The sequence below is a fragment of the Megascapheus bottae genome, chromosome 5 (assembly GCF_031878675.1).
Source record: "Megascapheus bottae isolate mThoBot1 chromosome 5, mThoBot2.hap1, whole genome shotgun sequence".
NCBI lineage: Eukaryota > Metazoa > Chordata > Mammalia > Rodentia > Geomyidae > Megascapheus > Megascapheus bottae.
In genome coordinates this window covers 76,170,902-76,184,736 of record NC_143513.1, presented here as the reverse complement: position 1 = coordinate 76,184,736, position 13,835 = coordinate 76,170,902, and the positions used below count along the sequence as shown (strand labels likewise).

Genomic DNA, 13,835 nt, shown 5'->3' with positions numbered 1-13,835 from the left:
TTAAACAACTGTAAGATCACCTTTTTAGTGGTACTAAAGTTTGCGCTTAGGACTTGGCACTGGAGAGGCAGGCATGCTTATCACTTAATCGGTGCCTCCAGTCCTAGCTGGTTCTCCAACACCATTTGAGCCTATATTTCTTTCATTGAATTACTTACTAGTGAATTTTCCCACCATTGACTTCTCTTTACCCATTTCCATTTTTTTTTTTTGTCAGTCATGCTCTTGAACTGGGCCTGGGCGTTGTCCCTGCGCTCTTCAGCTCAAGGCTGCCGCCCTACCCCTGGAGCCACAGCATCACTTCCTTTTTCTAGAGGTTAATTGGAGAGAAGAGTCTCATAATCTTTTGTGCCCTGTCTGGCTTTGAACCATGATCATCAGATCTCAGCCCCCTGAGTAGCTAGGATTATAGGCATGAGCCACCGCGCCCGGTCCCATTTCCATTCTTTATACTATTGTCAGGATAAATGTATTTTTATTTTTACTTTTTATTTTTTGATACTAGTCCTGGAGCTTGAACTTGAGGCTTGGGTGCCATGTCTGAACTTTTTGCTCAAGGCTAGCACTCTACTGCTGTTCTACATACTACTATAATATGTACAAAGCCATGGCAATACCTTACATGGAATGTGATTCATAATTGATATTGTCACTTAGGATTCAGCTGGCAAATGGTAGAAAACAAAATAGGTCCATTCCACATGAAATGTGGTAGAGAATTCCACATGAAAAGTGGTGGTAGGGAATTAAAAACATTATTTTTTTCTCCTTGGTTTTATGAGATAAGCTCTTATTATGTAGCTGAAACACTTCTAGAACTCCTGGGCCTCCTGATTTAGCCTCCCATGTGCTGTGATTATAAGTGTGTATCATTCCACCCGACCTGAAATACTTTATGAATGTGAGAGATTAGCTTCATATTTTAGAAAAAGCGCTGCTTTAAAAAAGTGATAATAGCCGTCTGTGGTGGCTCACGCCTGTAATCCTAGCTACTCAGGAGGCTGGGATGTGAGAATTGGGGTTCAAAGCCAGCCTGGACACAGAAAAGTCCATGAGACTCAATATTTATATTGCACAAAAAGACTTTTGTGTGTGTGTGTGTGTGTGTGTGTGTGTGTGTGTGACTTTTATGGGCTCTTCTCTCGGGTAGCTTCAGTAGTTCTGCCATAACCAAAAGAAGAGATAGGGTTTTGAGAGTGTTCGCTTATCATTAGACTTACATGAGAGAAGGACCAAAATAACTTGTTTTGGTAATTAAAATGTTATTTGTGGGTTGGGCATATACTTCAGTGCTATAACACCTGCTGAACACCTATGAAGTCCTAGGTTCAATTCCCAGTACCACTAACAAAAGAAGTCACTGACTAGTCATTGTGGCTAGTAGAAGAGAGGAAGGCAAGTGAGAAAATAGGATGGTCAGTTTGAGAAGATTTCTGTGAAAGAATGACAAAACAGTTATAGTTTGATGCAGTTTAAGTACAGTTTTTTTTTTAAGTTTTTATTTTATTTTATTTTTTTGCCAGATAGAAGGTTCATTAATTCACATACATTGATACCCTTTCACATGTCTTGGTACCCATCACCCTCCCCTCCACCCACCACCCACCCCTTTTTTAAAGTTTTTAATTGTTATTATAAAATTTATACAGAGGGGTTACAGTTACTTAAAAAAGTCATCGGGTAAAGTATACTTTTCTTTTTGACAATGTCATCCCTTCCCTTTCTGTCTCCCAGTTTTTCCTTCCCGTCCCTACATACAAGGGAGCAGGTATTTTCAATGCAAGACTAGCACTCTGTAAAAAAAGAAGCCAATAAGGAAAGAGTGAAGGATAGTAAGATAGAGAAGAATTGATGTGATGTAATAGTGTTCCTTGGACTTGGAAAACAATATCTCACAGAAGCTACAAAAAATTAAAGATGAACATAGTTCTCTGATGATTGTATTTTTTTTTTTTTTGCCAGTCATGGGGCTTGAACTCAGGGCCTGAGCACTGTCCTTGGGCTTTCTCAAGGCTAGAGCTCTACAACTTGACCCACAGCTCCATTTCCAGCTTTTTGTATGTATGTGGTACTGAGGAATTGAACGTAGGTCTTCATGCATGCTAGGCAAGCACTCTACCACTAGGCCAAACTCCTGGCCGAGGACAAATTATTTTAACTCTGGAACTAATAGTGCCTACATCCTAAGGTGATTTGGAAAGCTTTTTATGCCTGATATGTAATAAGTTAGAAATAGAAATTATAGCTATTATTACTATGTGAATATTTTCCAATATAAAAGTAAGCCTGAAAGTTCTTTGACAGTTTTTTTTTTTCTTTATCATGATGGAGAAGTATCTAAGAGAAGGAACTAACTACAAGCTAGAGTGGGAAAAAATCTAGAAGTAGAACAATTACCAGAACCTAGAACAAATAGAAAATTGGCAAGGAACTTTAAGAACATACCTGAAATCTAAGGTTAGATACTAGAGTTCAGTTTTCAGAACAGAATAGGACATATTTGGACCCTTTAGAATTGTAGGAAATTTCAGAGCTGTTACTGCAACAATTAAAAGCATGTGGCCTTTTTTTTTTTTTTTTGCACACGTGGGTGGGGGGTGAGTTTCCCTGTCTAGAAGGACCTTTGTCCTCAATGCCCTGCTCACACATTTCAGCTACTTTACCAGTGTTTTAAATTCTATAATTATTAATTACTTATGGATCATTACAATCAATTTCTGGAGGCTGGAAGCCTTGCATTATGGTTGCCAAATCCTATAGTTACTATGTATGTGTAGACACTAAAAGTTAACAGTAGCATTTAGGTGGCAGTAACTTAGCAACTGTGTGTGTGTGTGTGTATTTTTTTTTTTTTTTTTTTTTGGTGGGTCCTGTGGCTTGAACTCTGACTGGGCATTGACCCTGAGCTCTTCACCTCAAGGCTACCATCCTACCTTTGAGCCAAGCCTTACTTCCCATTTTCTGGAGGTTAATTGTAGATAAAAGTCTCAGGTCCTTTTGTGCGTGGGCTGGCTTTGAAACTTGATCTTCAGATCTCAGCCTCTTAAGTAGCTAGGATTACAGGTATGAGCCACTGCGCCCCGCTTCTTTGATTATATTCTTAAGCCTTTATGTATCATTTAATTTTCATGTTTGTATATACCCAATAAGATTGTGAGCTTTTGGAACCACAATAAGACCACCCAGATTTTCTATTTATTGATAGTCACATAGCTTTTTACACTTGGCACTTAGTTTGAAAATATGATACCTGTTGATTATTCTGTAAAAAATAAAGGTCCCCCACATTTATGTTAAACCAAATAAACTAGTCCAAGTTCTGCCTCTTAAGATCCAAGTTGCTTTACTAGTAAGAGTTCCCTCCCCCCCATTACCAACATTATTATAAAAATAAAGACCTATCTTAACATAATCCTTATTTGGGCTGTTTTAATTTTTTTTCTTATATGTCCTTGTGCCCCTATATTTTTATGATGGTATTCAGTGTGCTTTTAATTTTGTATTTTTTATTGTAAACATGTTTCATGATTCAAGTTTCATGTTTTGGTAACTGCATAATACTTCATTAAATTGATACACCATAAGTTAACCATAATATGTCAAAATTATTTCTGGCTTTTGGTATGATGGATAATGCTGCACTAAATATCTTTGTGCATATCATTTTTTTCTTCTGAATTATTTCCGTAGGAAAAATTCCCAGAAGTGGAATTGCAGGATCAAAGGGTATGAACATTTTTATGGCTCTTAATATGTGCCAGTAGGATTTTCTTTAAGGATTGATGATGCCATTGAATGGCCAAAAATGGATTTCAACATGTGATCAGGACTAATAATCCTTTTAGTGCAGGATTAGGTTGGCAAATACTTCAGAATGTAGATTTTTATCATGTACACTAGTTAATTTCATATATTTGTTTTGTGAAGTAATTGTTAAGACAAGAATTGTTTTGAATTAACCTTTCTGTTAGTGAATAGTGAAAAATTCAATGTCATTGTTACTTTCTTAACATGTGCTTTGAGTAAATATACTTTACTATTTGTTTATAGGATTTGATTAGAGACCAAGGTTTTCGTGGTGATGGAGGTAAGTCATGATTTATAAAACAAACAAAAAAAAAACCACATACACAAGGAAAAATGCAATTGCTTTGCTGCTTGTTTTCTTTATACTTGCTTCTTTCATGAAACACAGACACAGAGAAAAATGTGTAGAGAAAGCCCAATTTTTTCTGTAGTATTTATCATGTATTGCTAATAAAATTTTAAAGTAATTTAAGACATGAGTAAACTAAGTGTCTTGTGTTCTCGCTTAGCTTTTAGGCTTATCTATCAGTTGAGCAATTCTACCTCCAGCTTTGGGCTGGTTAATTGGAGATAAAGAATCTTGTGGTTTTGTCTGCCCAGACCGGATCCAAACTGTGATCCTCATATTTCAGCATCTGGGTCGCAAAAATTACAGGCACAAGCCACTGGCATTCAGCTAAAATGTATGCTTTATAGGGGCCAGGAGTTTGACCTGGTGGTACAATGCTTGCCTAGCATGCATGAAGACCCAGGTTCGATTCCTCAGTACCACATACATAGGAAAAAAGCCATTAAGTGGTGCTGTGGCTCAAGTGGTAGAGTTCTGGCCTTGAGCAAGTCCAAGGACAGTGCTCAGGCCCTAAGCTCAAGGCCCAGGACTGGCCAAAAAAAAATATGTTTTATAGAATAGACCTATAATGGAAAAAGCTTGTTGCCCTCTTAGTTTACTAAGTCTAGTAACTTAAATACCAAGTGAGAAACAGAATTGAGATTTCATACAGAATTTTGTTCTAGCAGTCATTCTAACAAAAACAACATGAAATATTACAAAATGTTTCATGTTATGAAAACACTTTTTATATCCCTGAATAATGTTTTCTAGGAGATATTTGAGATTGGAAGTTTTCTTTTAGGAGGTCTTCTGAATTTATTTTTTCTGCTATCTTCTATCTAATAAGGAAGACTTGCATTAACTGCTTCTTTATGCTTAGAGCTAATTTCTTCACAAGTATCTAAGTCAAGAGATTCAGTGGTATTTTATATCGAGTAAACATTACATAAATTACCTTGTTATGTTTCTGTATAGCTGTGAAGCTAACAAAATAATAAGCCAAAATTATTCCTCTGGGCTTAGTATTGACTACAACACCTATTTATACAGGAGTTTTTGTTCTGTTATTCCATGAACCTGCCAATTAATGTTGCTGCAAGTTTGACTTTCATATGTCCTAATAACTGTGGCTGCTGATAATTTTGCCCAGTGCATCCAGCATTTAAATGTTGCCATCATGTTAGCATCACAGTTGACTTAGTCATAAACACAGCCTGCTCAGTACTTAAAAATCAAGTGGCATTTCTTGTCCTTTTTATGAGTCATTTTTTAAAAGATCATTGGGATTTTATTAAAATACTCAGTTTTTTTAATACCCAGAATTATTTTGTGAAGCAGGCTTCAGTTCATCGTATTTATTCCCCATGACTTCTTTCATTTCTTCTGTGTGTCTGTCTTCCTGTGTTTGCCTGCCCCTCTCTTTCTCTTCTAACAGCCCCCTTGAACCAGCTGATGCGCTGTCTTCGGAAATACCAATCCCGGACTCCCAGCCCCCTCCTACATTCTGTCCCCAGTGAAATAGTGTTTGATTTTGAGCCTGGCCCAGTGTTCAGAGGTAGTTGGGCTCTTCTTTCTTGTTTTCACCCAAAGCAAATTAAATATAAGCATCTGTAGATGCTGTTTGTGTCTCACCCTCACAGCGTGTGTTTGTAAGTGTGAGAGTTTTAAGTACTAAATTTCTGCTTGGCCTGGCTGGAATGCTCTGAATGTGCTTCTCACACATGCTCACTACTACAAGCTTTCTGTATGCTGTCTGTCATAAATTTTTAAAAGCAAGAAAATTCTGATTTGGGATTTCCATCTTTTTGTTGTTGTTGTCTGATGACTTCTTAGTCTCAATGACTTATTAATCACAGTGGGTGGGAAAAAATGAGGTGGGGCTTCAACAATTTTCATGGTTTTTAAAGAAATAAAAATAGAAATGGAAACCCCTACTAAAAGATTTTTCTAAAGCTTTTTTTATTTTTGAGACTTTTACAATATCAATGTTTTTTGTAAGATGTATATAATTTATAATATAGGATATATATTTTATGTATTTATAATATAGGATATATATTTTATAACAAAAGTAGGGGGTTATTTAAAATACATATTAGAATTTTTATTTATTGCTAATAAAGATTTAACTAATTCATAGCATGAATAAGTTAAAAGTTTTTAAGGAGTTATAATTTTAATTAATGTGAGGAAATAGTATAATTTCATACTCTTTATACTTCAGTTATTAAATCAGTTTTTTTTTATTTTGAAGTAAAAGCATGGGTATCTTATTTTAAATATCTTTAAAGGATTCTGTTTACTGTTTTTAGACACTAGTGAGTGAATAAGACTCTGTATTAGTGGTGCTTGAATTTTTGCACTTTCAGGCTAGCTAGCTGTTTCTCAGAAGAGTCATAGAATGGGAAAAAGTTATTGAGCACCAGTAATTGAATTTAAATACTACACTGTTTAGTAGATCAGAACTGTGGAACCTGTGCAAGGAGTTAAGGCTTTGTTACTTGAAATTTATCAATGGCAGGTGGAAAATGTTTGTGCTTTAGTTAAGAGACACTCCACACATCATTTTTAATAGATAATTATATATACGATCTTGGAAATTTTGCAATACAGTAATAAAATACCTTGATGTAACATTTCAATGTTGTTACTGGATCTGAAAATCGTGACTCTTTTTATTCCCTGAGAGTAGTAATTTTTTTTGTTTTAAATTTCTTGAGGACTTTCAGTACCGTGTTTGGAAAGGCTACCTGGAAACCTCGGTTCTACTCAGCTGTACTCAGGCCCTATTCAGTACTTGTACTGAGCCTCATAAGCTTAGGATGTTTGCCACTGAGTCAGCTTTTGGAAATACACCCATCAGAAATGTAATCCTCCTAACTGAGCTAACTTCTGAAGAATACTCCTAGGCTCACTGGACTTATAAAATATTCCTGTTTGTAGTAATTTGGCTGAGAGGCCACAACACTTTTTCTTACTTGTGAGGGGAGAGATTTTTCTAGAAAGTCTTGAGAAACTTAGGTTTGCTTTTATTAACTCCATTATACAGGTAATAATTTATATTTAGTGGGGTGAAAAAAAACCTCCAGGAATCACTGATAATGACCAATAGCTCTTAAATAGTAAAACTTATAATTTGGGATTGTATTTAAATTTCATTGCTAATATGAAAGAGATATTTCTAACATTTAGGCTATTATTAGAAAATATTTTCACTTGGGGTTTCCATCTTTCTAAAATACTGATAGCTCTTGAGGTAATGTAAAATGAGTTTGTTAGTATGTGTGTTTACTTTGGTTTTGTTTTTTAACGTTTTTATTAGAGACACAGGAACTTTGGGAATGTTTTGAGTATTTATATCTTATTTTAGAGAGTTTTAAAAATATTCCACCAGTAAACAAAGTGTATTATTAGCAGACATTAAGAAAAATAAAACAAATTATACTACAATCACAAGTTAGGCTTTTGGGCCTGCCCTTTTTATAAGGTCATTGTTTGAACATGTACAATATTTTTAAAGTAAATATAGGTCTCTCCCCAATTTCTGTCTCTGATAATAGAGCATGTTTGTTCTTCCTCAAAAGATACAGTTTCTCTTTCTCTAATTTAGGGTCAACCACAGGTTTGTCTGCCACCCCACCTGCCTCACTACCTGGCTCACTCACTAACGTGAAAGCCTTACAGAAATCTCCAGGACCTCAGCGGGAGCGGAAGTCATCTTCATCCTCAGAAGACCGAAATCGAATGGTAGGAATATGTGATGGCTTTTTTTCTTTTTAGAAGTTAGAATTCGAGGGCCGGGAGTTTAGCCTAGTGGTAGAGTGCTTGCCTAGCATGCACGAGGACCCAGGTTTGATTCCTTGGTACCACATACATAGAAAAAAGCCGGAAGTGGAGCTCTAGCCTTGAGAAAGCCCAAGGACAGTGCTCAGGCCCTGAGTTCATGGCCCAGGACTGGCAAAAAAAAAAAAAGTTAGAATTTGATATTTTCTTTTGGATATGTTTGTGTATAATAAAAAATTCCCATAACCAAATTAAGAGTTAATAATTTTTGGCTTAAAGCACTTTCCCATTACTTTGATTTTTGTTCTCGTGTTTAATATAATTTTGTAGAAGCTGGTTTTACAACCAATTGGGAGAAAAGCAATATTACTCTCTTTTAAAATAAAAGTGAGGGGCCGGGAGTTTGGCCTAGTGGTTAAAGTGCTTGCCTAGCATGCATGAAGACCCGGGTTTGATTCCTCGGTACCACATACATAGAAAAAAGTCGGCCCGGGTTTGATTCCTCGGTACCACATACATAGAAAAAAGTCGGAAGTGGTTCTGAGGCTCAAGTGGTAGAGCTCTATCCTTGAGAAAGTCCAAGGACAGTGCTCAGGCCCTGAGCTCAAGCCCAGGACTGGCAAAATAAATAAATAAATAAATAAAAGTGATGTATGTGAATTAATGCACCTTCTATCTGGCAAATATCATGTAACACTTTTACTAATTACAATAAAAAAAAATAAAGCATAAAATAAAAGTGATAACTTAAATTCTGAAACATTTTGCTAAAGGTAGTCACAAATATGTAATACTTGTCTTACCCCAATAGTCTTCAAAATGATAGAAAGCTATTTTGTTTTACTGAGTTTAGTAATATACATTGCTGTACATGCTGGGAAAAAATGTGTTTTGTTTTTTTCGGGGGGACTTAAGTTCTTTTTTTTACTTAAGGCTGCTGTTCTATCACTGGAGCCACATTTCCACTTCTGGCTTTTTTGCTGGTTAATTGGAGATACATAGACTTTGCCTGGGCTGGCTTCAAACCATGATCTTTAAATCTTAGTCTTCTGAGTAATGATTACAGTTGTGAACCCATAGCACCATGCAATTTCTGTTTTCTGTACATTACATTTTTTTTGTTTGTTTTGTATTCTGCCAGTTCTGACCTTGAACTCAGGGCCTACACTGTCCTTGGACTTTCTCAAGGCTAAAGCTCTACCACTTGAGCCACAGCACCACTTCTAGCTTTTTTCTATGTATGTGGTACCAAGGAATTGAACCCAGGTCTTCATGCATGCTAAGCAAGCACTCTACTACTAGGCCAAATCCCCCAATTTCTGTTTTTTAAAATGCTATTTCTGGGTTTGAAAGTGGATAGAGCACTTGTCTAAGATGTGTGACCTGCTAAGTTAAAATCCCAGAACCAGGTGGAAGAGGGGAGAAAAAAAAATTACATTTTAAATTATACTTTAAGGGTCTTTATTCTCTTCCTTATCTTGTCAGGCATAGGTTAATATATGTAGTGGGAAATGAGGTTTTCCTTTTGAGTTTGGTTTGGATTGACTTTTGTATTGTTTTCATCAAGAAAACACTTGGTAGGCGAGATTCAAGTGATGACTGGGAAATTCCTGATGGACAGATTACAGTGGGGCAAAGAATTGGATCTGGATCATTTGGAACAGTCTTCAAGGGAAAGTGGCATGGTATGTATGTGTGTGTGTGTGTGTGTGTGTGTGTGTGTGTGTGTACGTATATACGTGCTATCATGGCCACAAACATAAGGTAGCAAGCAACCATTACTTTTAAAAAGTAAGTATCCACTGTTGGAATTCAGATGAAAGGGCCCTTCTTGAGGAAAAAAAAAAAAACAAAAACTATGGAAAACAAACTGTTCACATCCAGAAAACTCTTATCCTTATATTACAGTACTAATTGTAAAGATGAAGATCTTCCAGGTTAGCTGGTCCCCAAAATCTGTGTGCATATGTATGCCTGTAATAGGGCTTGAATTTAGGGCCTCACATACTCATTTGGCTTTTTCACAGAACGTTGGTGCTCTACCACATGAATTCCACATTCTAGTGCTTTTTGCTGGTTTATTGAAGATAAAGAGTCCATTGAAAGTGCCCATCTGGGGACTGGCTTCAAACTGTAACCTTCAGATCCCAGCTTGGTGAATCGCTAGAATCATGGGCACGAGCCACCAACTTCCAGCCCCAAATTGTATTTTGTAGGTGTCAAGTTTTTTGTTTTGTTTTGGCCAGTCCTGGGGCATGAACTCAGGGACTGAGCACTGTCCTTAGACACATTTTGCTCAAGGCTCCAGCTCTGCCACTTGAGTTGCAGTGCCACTTCCGGGTTTTCTGTGTATGTGGTACCGAGGAATCAAACCCAGGGCTTCATGCATGCTAGGTGAGCACTCTACCACTTGGCTCTGCTCCTGGCCAGGTATCAGTTTTTTAATAGGTATTTTTATAGGTTTTTTTTTTTTTTTTTTTTGCCAGTCCTGGGCTTGAGCTCAGGGCCTGAGCACTGTCCTTGGACTTTCTCAAGGCTAGAGCTCTACCACTTGAGCCTCAGCACCACTTCCGGCTTTTTTTCTATATGTGGTACCGAGGAATCGAATCTGGGTCTTCATGCATGCTAGGCAAGCACTTTAACCACTAGGCCAAACTCCCGGCCTTTTTATAGTTTTTTTAAAAAATAAGTATCAGTCATAGACAAGCTATTTGCCAGTAGCTCATACCTGTAATCCTAGCTACCCAGAGGCTGGGATTTGGAAAATTGTGATTCCAGGCCAGCTTGGGTAGAAAGGATTGCCAGACTCCATCTCCTTAATAACCAACAACAAAAAATTCATGGCTAGAGGCATTGCCAGGTCAGATTTAGAGCTTTAGTTGTAATCCTCCTAGTGGGAAAATAAATTTCTATCAACTTCCTGGATGGTAATTTGACAATATGTACATTTAGCCAACCATTCCATTTGTTGGACGTCCTTAGGGAGTACTTGGACATGAACAGATGTGAAAGTATATTCATTAAAATATTTAGTAATGATGAAAAATTAATAGAGTGTCCATTAATAAGTGTGTGGAATAAATAAGTTGATACTTCTATTTTTATACATTATATAAAGAGTTAAAATGTTGTAATAGAACTATAGTCATTGATCGAAAGGTGTTTTTGATATGTTAAATCTTATTGTGTGTGTGTGTGTGTGTGTGTGTGTGTGTGTAATGACATTATTTTTAAATTGCTATAGTCATTGCATACAAGCCAAACAACCATACATCACTATAGTATTGGTCATTTCTATGAGAAATAAATATAGGAATTTCTTTATGCTTTCCAAACGATTTTAAACTTTTTTTTTTGTCAGCCATCTGGCTTGAAATCAGAGCCTGCATGCTTTCTCTAAGTTTTTCTGCTGAAGGCCAGTGCTCTTCGAGCCCCAGTTCTGCTCCCACTTTTCAGATAGTTAATTGAGGGAAGAAGCCAGACACTGGTGGCTCACGCCTGTAATCCTAGTTACCCAGGAGTCTGAGATCTGAGGACCACTGTTCAAAGCCAGCCCAGGCATGAGAGTTTATGAGACTCTTATCTCCAATTAATCATCAGAAAACTGGAAATAGTGCTGGAGCTCAAAGTGGTAGAATGCTAGCCTTGAGCTGAATAACTCAGGGACAAGGCCCAGGCCCACAGTTCAAGCCAATGACCAACCCCCCCCCAAAACAGAAGAAGAATGTCACAGAGGGGTCCAAAGCATGACCTAGTGGTAGAGTGCTTACCTCGCATGCACAGAGACCCAAGTTCAAGTCCTCAGTACAACATACACAGAAAAAGCCAGAAGTGGCGCATTGGCTCAAATGACAGAGTGCTAGCCTTAAGCAAGAAATGACCAAAGACAGTGCCCAGGCCCTGAGTTCAAGCCCCAGTTTTCTGGTGGTTAGTTGGAGATAAGAATATCAAGGATTTTGGTGCCCTGGTTGGCTTTAAACTGTGATCCTCACATCTCAGCCTTCTCAGTAGCTAGGATTACTGATGTGAGCCACCAGTGCCCTGCTTTAGTTTAGTTTTTATCCATAGAAAATTAATCCAGTTTAAACAGTTGTGGTATAATTAATTTATTTTTGGTTTTATAATGGAATGCATTTAGGGTATGACAGTGAAAATACCCAAAAATATTTTGTACTTTTTAATGTAAAAAATTAGAATGACATTTGGAATGACAATTACCTTCTAGGTGATGTAGCAGTGAAAATGTTGAATGTGACAGCACCTACACCTCAACAGTTACAGGCCTTCAAAAATGAAGTAGGAGTACTCAGGTGAGCTTGTGTAGATTACTGTTACATAGAGAGAAGGTGTTGTTATTGCTTCCTCTTTTCCTGTGGTAGCCTCTTTGAGCTTTGTAAATTTACTCAAAATGGATATAGAAATCTAGTGTGCCTAATTATAATTTATCTTTCAGTAGATTATTTTAAATAATATTCACTATTTTATGATACAGCTGATACAAGACCAAGCCCTGGATTGAAAGGTAGAAATACAGTGTTCTGTTCATGATGATAATAATTCCACTATGGAAGCAGTATTTTTAAACTAAAATTCTAAGTATGGCAGAATCCATTTTGAGGTTGTGGTTAGTCCATATTCCAAGGACTTCAGGAACATTGACTAAGAATTATAGATCAGTGGTAGTACAACTTAACTGAGAAAAATCTTGAACAACTTAGGGGGGAATAAATAGTCAACAAAAAGTGAGCAAATTTAACCCACAGAAGGCTGTTGCATTCCAGAGGATATGTAGTTCCTCCATCTAATTCCAGAGAGCAAAACAAGAAAACTAACGGTAAAAATTAGAGAAAAATGATTTTGTCTCCACACAAGAAAACTTTATTTTATTTTATCTTACTTTTATTATTTTTTTTTTAGAAATTTTGTTGTTAGTCCTAGGACTTAAACGCAAAGCCTAGGCACTGCCCCCGAACTTCTTTTCCTCAAGGATACCACTCTACTACTTAAGCCACAGTGCCACTTCTGGCTTTTTCTGTGTAAGTGGTACTGAGGAATTTTTTTTTTTTTTTTTTGCCAGTCCTGGGGCCTGAGCACTGTCCTTGGGCTTTTCCTCAAGGCCAGCACTCTACCAGTTGAGCCACAGCACCAATTCTGGCTTTTTTCAGGATATGTAGTCCCAAGGAGTCAAACCCAGAGCATCATATATGCTAGACAAGCATTCTACCACTAGGACAAACTCCCCGGCCCCATAGTACTAAGGAATTTAACCCATCATTTCATGCATGCTAGGCAAGCACTCTACCACTAAGCCACATTCTCAACCCCTAATAATGCAGACTTTTTTTGTTGGTTTGTCTGTTGTGGGGCTTGAACTGTGGGTCTGGGCGCTGTCCCTGTGCTCTTCAACCCCAGGCTAGTACTCTACCACTTTGAGCCACAGTGCCACTTCCATTTTTCATTGTTTTTAAATAGTTGTTCAGAGGTAGTACTCCTTAACAAAGCAGTTTAACAAAGAGTATAATGCATCTTATTTTTTTTTTTTTGTCGGGGTAATGTATAGAGGGGTTACAGTTACATTCACCAGATAGTAGGTATATTACTTCTCATTGATACCCCTTCTCATAATTTTGTCCCCATTTCCCTCCTCCCACCCCCTCCCAATCATCTTGTTATCCACCCTTCCCTTTCCTATTTCAAATAAACAAATAAATGTATATACAATATACCAGGTAACAAAGTCAGATACAGTAAGTAATAATATGAAATTAACCAAAGGGTAAAAAAAGAGAAGAGAAATAGCATAGTATACTAAGAACAACAATCACACAAGATAAAGCTCTTGTTTCCATATCCTAGAGATCCTTTCATTTAGTCTCATCCTATTACAGCGCATCTTGAAGAAAGAAAAATGTGG

The 13,835-nt window shown here is 37.1% G+C and overlaps 1 protein-coding gene across 2 annotated transcripts in view; it reads left to right on the top strand.

Annotated features, from left to right (window-relative positions):
* Positions 1-13,835, top strand: part of Braf (B-Raf proto-oncogene, serine/threonine kinase) — a 121,512-nt gene that overhangs the window by 69,221 nt on the left and 38,456 nt on the right. Inside the window, exons 9-13 of one of the 2 annotated variants that reach the window (XM_090333417.1) lie at positions 3,691-3,726; positions 4,051-4,087; positions 7,749-7,885; positions 9,489-9,606; positions 12,147-12,231. In XM_090333417.1, the coding sequence (XP_090189543.1) occupies positions 3,691-3,726; positions 4,051-4,087; positions 7,749-7,885; positions 9,489-9,606; positions 12,147-12,231 (413 nt within the window). The remainder of the gene's footprint in view (positions 1-3,690; positions 3,727-4,050; positions 4,088-7,748; positions 7,886-9,488; positions 9,607-12,146; positions 12,232-13,835) is intronic. The other variant, XM_090333416.1, reaches the window with a different exon arrangement.